This window comes from Triticum urartu, chromosome 1A (genome assembly GCF_056163025.1).
Source record: "Triticum urartu cultivar PI428250 chromosome 1A, HENAU_Tu73, whole genome shotgun sequence".
In the NCBI taxonomy this organism is placed as follows: Eukaryota; Viridiplantae; Streptophyta; class Magnoliopsida; order Poales; family Poaceae; genus Triticum; species Triticum urartu.
The window spans coordinates 573,548,184-573,554,183 of record NC_141873.1 but is presented as its reverse complement, the minus strand read 5'-3'; the positions used below and the strand labels follow the sequence as shown (position 1 = coordinate 573,554,183).

The 6,000-nt window shown below is 39.0% G+C and overlaps 1 protein-coding gene across 1 annotated transcript; it reads right to left on the bottom strand.

The window, feature by feature from the left end:
- Positions 1–4,864: 4,864 nt before the first annotated feature.
- LOC125541019 (uncharacterized) lies at positions 4,865–5,543 on the bottom strand. The gene has a single exon (XM_048704548.2). The coding sequence runs from the start codon at positions 5,338–5,340 to the stop codon at positions 5,098–5,100; it is 243 nt and encodes an 80-aa protein (XP_048560505.1). The 5' UTR covers positions 5,341–5,543; the 3' UTR covers positions 4,865–5,097.
- Positions 5,544–6,000: the final 457 nt, after the last annotated feature.

Genomic DNA, 6,000 nt, shown 5'->3' with positions numbered 1-6,000 from the left:
TTATTTACTTTGAATTTTTATACCAAAAATACCAAAATTATTATTTATCATCTCTATCAGATCTCACTTTCGTAAGTGACCGTGAAGGGATTGACAACCCCTAAGCGCATTGGTTGCGTTGAGCTATTGTTTTTGTGTAGGTACGAGGGACTCGAGCGTAGCCTCCTACTGGATTGATACCTTGGTTCTCAAAAACTGAGGGAAATACTTACGCTACTTTGCTGCATCATCCCTTCCTCTTCGGGGAAATCCAACGCAGTGCTCAAGAGGTAGCACATCCTGGTACACCGCCGGAGGCATTCACATAGAGTCGTATTTTGTTCTAAGTATTGAGTTGTAATTGTTGAGTTGTAAGTAAATAAAAGTGTGATGATCATCATTTTTAGAGCATTGACCCAAGTAAGGAAAGGATGATGGAGACTATGATTCCCCCACAAGTTGGGATGAGACTCTGGACTAAAAAAATAGGCCATAAAAAAGAGAGAAAAGGCCCAAGTAAAAAAATGAGAGAAAAAGAGAGAAGGGACAACGCTACTATCCTTTTACCACACTTGTGCGTCAAAGTAGCACCATGATCTTCATGATAGAGAGTCTCCTATGATATCACTTTCATATACTCGTGGGAATTTTTCATTATAGAACTTGGCTTGTATATTCCAATGATGGGCTTCCTCAAAATGCCCTAGGTCTTCGTGAGCAAGTGAGTTGGATGCACACCCACTTAGTTCTTTTTGTTGAGCTTTCATATACTTATAGCTCTAGTGCATCCGTTGCATGGCAATCCCTACTCACTCACATTGATATCTATTAATGGGCATCTCCATAGCCTGTTGATACGCCTAGTTGATATGAGACTATCTTATCCCTTTTTGTCTTCCCCACAACCACCATTCTATTCCACGTATAGTGCTATGTCCATGGCTCACGCTCATGTATTGCGTGAAGATTGAAATTTTTTGAGAACACCAAAAGTATGAAACAATTGCTTGGCTTGTCATCGGGGTTGTGCATGATTTAAATACTTTGTGTAGTGAAGATGGAGCTTAGCCAGACTATATGATCTTGTAGGAATAACTTTCTTTGGCCATGTTATTTTGAAGAGACATAATTGCATAGTTAGTATGCTTGAAGTATTATTATTTCTATATCAATATTGAACTTTTGTCTTGAATCTTTCGGATCTGAATATTCATACCACAATTAAGAGAATTACATTGAAATTATGCCAAGTAGCATTCGACATCAAAAATTCTATTTTTATCATTTACCTACTCGAGGACGAGCAGGAATTAAGCTTGGGGATGCTTGATACGTCTCCAACGTATCTATAATTTTTTATTGTTCCATGCCATATTATATCCTGTTTTGGATATTATTGGGCTTTATTATACACTTTTATATTATTTTGGGACTAACCTATTAACCGGAGGCCTAGCCCAGAATTGTTTTTTTTCCTATTTCAGAGTTTCGCAGAAAAAGAATATCAAACGGAGTCCAAACGGAATGAAACCTTCGGGAACGTGATTTTCGGAACGAACGTGATCCAGATAACTTGGACCCTACGTCAAGACATCAACCAGGAAGGCACGAGGTAGGGGCGCGCCTACCCCCCCCCCCCCCAGGCGCACCCTCCACCCTCGTGGGGCCCATGTTGCTCCACCGACGTACTTCTTCCTCCTATATATACCTACGTACCCCCCAACTACTAGATACGGAGCCAACAGCCTAATTCCACCGCCGTAACTTTATGTATCCATGAGATCCCATTTGGGGCCTTTTTCGGAGCTCCGCCGGAGGGGGCATCGATCACGGAGGGCTTCTACATCAACACCATAGCCTCTCCGATGAAGTGTGAGTAGTTTACTTCAGACCTTCGGGTCCATAGTTATTAGCTAGATGGCTTCTTCTCTCTTTTTGGATCTCAATACAAAGTTCTCATCCTCTCTTGTGGAGATATATTCGATGTAATCTTCTTTTAAGGTGTGTTTGTTGAGACCGATGAATTGTGGGTTTATGATCAAGTTTATCTATGAACAATATTTGAATCTTCTCTGAATTCTTTTATGTGTGATTGGTTATCTTTGCAAGTCTCTTTGAATTATCAGTTTGGTTTGGCCTACTAGATTGATCTTTCTTGCAATGCGAGAAGTGCTTAGCTTTGGGTTCAATCTTGCGGTGTCCTTTCCCAGTGACAGTAGGGGAAGCCAGGCATGTATTATATTGTTGCCATCGAGGATAACAAGATGAGGTTTATTTCATATTGCATGAGTTTATGCCTCTATATCATGTCATCTTGCTTAAAGCGTTACTCTGTTCTCTTGAACTTAATACTCTAGATGCATGCCGGATAGCGGTCGATGTGTGGAGTAATAGTAGTAGATGCAGGCAGGAGTCGGTCTACTTGTCTCGGACATGATGCCTATATACATGATCATATCTAGATATTCTCATAACTATGCTCAATTCTGTCAATTGCTCAAAAGTAATTTGTTCACCCACCGTAATACTTATGCTCTCGAGAGAAGCCACTAGTGAAACCTATGGCCCCCGGGTCTATTCTCCATCATATTAATCTTCGAATACTTAGTTATTTATTTTGCCTTTTATTTTACTTTGCATCTTTATTTCTCTTTATCATAAAAATACCAAAAATATTATCTTATCATATCTATCAGATCTCACTCTCGTAAGTGACCGTGAAGAGATTGACAACCCCTTTATTGCATTGGTTGCGAGGAGTTTATTTGTTTGTGTAGGTGCTAGGGACTCGTGCGTGGCCTCCTACTGGATTGATACCTTGGTTCTCAAAAACTGAGGGAAATACTTACGCTACTTTGCTGCATCACCCTTTCTTCTTCAAGGGAAAACCAACCCAGTGCTCAAGAGGTAGCAGGCGGCGGCTGGACACACCACTTGGCGTGCTCCCCGGGCACCAAAAGTGACCCCTGAAGGTCCCTCGCAAGGTGTAACCTAGTTACTCTCGTGTTGATGTTTTGATATGTTTTTTAATATTGCTTACCACATATGCCTTGTGTTTGCTCGTTGCGCGCTGCGGGGAATGTCTATGCACCAAATGCTATCTCGTTGCGAGCAATACCCCATTTTGCTCACTAACATGAGGACATTTCTTGGGCTAGCCCGTTATCACACAACGAACAGTTTTACGCTGCCGGTTTTGGGAATGTCCCAGATGTTTTTTCTTCATATTTTAGTTTTCAGCTTTTCCTTCTTTTTAGTTAATTCGTTTTGCCTGTTTTTTCTTTTTCCTTCTTTTTTTTGCATTTTCCTTTTTAAAATTTTGTTACATACATATTTCAATTTCAGAAACATTTTACAAATTTGTCTAGGTGTAAAAATATTTTTCGAATCCTTGCATATCTGTGATATCTACAAAAAAAATGAACTTTTCCCGATACGTATTTCTCAAACAAATACTGAAAAATTTTGAATTCAGGGGAAAAATCAAATTTTAAAAATTATAAATTCAGGAATATTTTCGAAAATTAAATATTGTTTTCAAATTAGTGAACAATTTATAAATTTGTCAACTTTTCTAAATTTTCTAACATTTTTCAAATTAACTTATATTTTCAAATTTGTGAAAAACATAATTCAAGTTTTTTTAAAATTCGTGAACTTTTTTTTGAATTTGTTGATTTTGGTGCAGGAGAAAAAGACAAGAAGAAAGAACTTGCAAGTTGTACCTACACTAACATCGAGCAGGGCGGACGGTGATCCGAGGTTATGCCTTCGCCCACACCCACACCATGGTATCACCGAGCTAGCTCGACGTAGGCTCACAAGCTCATCAAGTTTGCTTGTAATCTAGGCATATGTAGACATGTTTGGTTGGGCAATTCTCATGACCCAAATTTTGTACCTATGAACATTGCTATGAATCAATAAAGTGGGCGAGATTTCTAAAAAGAAAAACTAGCTCGATGCCCTGACCATGAGCTGTTGGTCAATCAGGGACCATTGCGGGCGATACATATCACTACCCCTACTTTTGTTTATATTTCACAATATTTTCAATATATGTATAACATAAATTACTTCTATTAAAAATTTAACAACATTCACCATGTATATAAGAAATGTTCATGAAATGTAAAATTTTGTTTGCCTAATTCCTAAAATTATTTAGACCTTTCAAAAATAAATTTCATGCCATTTTTAAAAGGCTGACATGTTTAAAACTATGTTCATGAAATTTCTAAAAAAATGTTCATAAATTTAAAAAATTGTCCGCACAAGGTTTGTATCATTCAATATAACAAGTTACACATTCAAAATTGTTCACATGTTTAATAATATGTTGATGAAATTTTTAATAATATTCATGAAATGTAAAAATATCAATTAATTTTAAAAAATATTCATAACATAATAAAATGTTTGCGCCATTCGAAAGTTGTTCATACATTTTGCAAAGAATGGTCACAAAATTTTTGGAAAATGTTGAGCGTGTGTTCAAAAATGTTCATTGTGTTTTAAAAAAATGTTCAATGTACATTTTACTAGTGGTCAATAAATTTTCATTGTATATTTGAAAAGATGTTTACTGTGTATCTGAAAAAAATTCAACATGTATTTAAAAAAGTCAACATGTATTTGAAAATGAAGACGAAACAAAGAAATAATAGAAAAGGTAGAAAGCAAAAGAAAAGTAGATGAATGAAACATACAAAAAAGAAAAAATATACAGGGAAGCTTCTAAAACTTTTTCGTACCAGTTCACAGAGGCTCCAACAAACTACCAATTGGGTAATTTAAATACAAAGAGTTGTTGGCTGATGATATGTCTACTTTTTCCAGCAAACTACCAATCATAGAGGCTCCAACAATTCAAGCATATATGTATACATCGGAATGAGGCAAAATATGAGAAATATTTTCAGACATGCCTATATAGAAAGGAAAATAGCTTGATCTAAAATAGCCAATAACAGAACTTTTGTAGGAAGACAGAGTAGATTAATTGCTGAATTTGTGAATTGTTTACAATGTTTTGGAGCAAAGCAAAGAAGATTTCAAGACACCGCACATGAACACAGCTCGGTTACTACCGTCAAACAAATTACAGCTCAGTTTATTTTACAGCCGGAAGCCGAAGCGGAGGAAGAAGAAGCAGAGCCTGGCGAGGACGATGATGGACTCGAGCACCCACAGCAGCCGGAACACGATGCTCTCGTAGAAGAACCGGAGTAGGTCGACGCGCGGCAGCCGTCTCCTCCGCTGCCGCAGCGCCATGGACAGCGCGCGCATGCGCAGCGACCCGTTCCCGGCTGCCGCCGTCATCTTCTTACGTATCCACTCCCGCTTCCTCCCGCCGGCCATCGGTGCCGATCGATCGTCAGGTCGCCGGTGGGCTCTGGGATTTCAGCTCTTCTACTTCTGCTTCTGTTTGCTTTGGATGGCAAAATGCCAGTATGTCCCGAGTCCTTTATGCTCGAGAGCGGCACGGTTTTTGCGCTTGCATCGACGCAATTTTTAATACCTGGGTATGGATATGTGCCGGCCGATTCACGGGGCAGGCAACTTCGTGGGAGGATCATGCGCGAGAGCCGTGTCATGTGCAGTGACGATCTCGTGGAGGGTGGCTTTGACATCCGCTGCAGCAGCTAGGGTGGACCGGCGACAAGTATTCGCTTTGTGTTCTGGCATTCCTTGTGGAATTGCTATGGTGCAGTTGGTGGCTGCTGGATGGGCTTGGTTGGTGGTTATGCTGCTCATGTTGCTGACCTAGTTTCCGGTTTTGCTATGTCAACTGTTTCTCAGTTTGCTTAGACAGCTTTTGCTCTCTCCCTATCTGTTGACAGGGTAGACGCTCTCTTATCCAATTACTATCCTATAAATAGTTTTTTTACTTGTCTGCTCTATTAATGTGGAAATAAGTAAAAATGTACTGTATTTGTCAATTTACCCGATATTTTTTTTAAAGGAGGATGATATCAGGCTTTGCATCAGGGCGATGCACACAATCATTTTATTAATTAT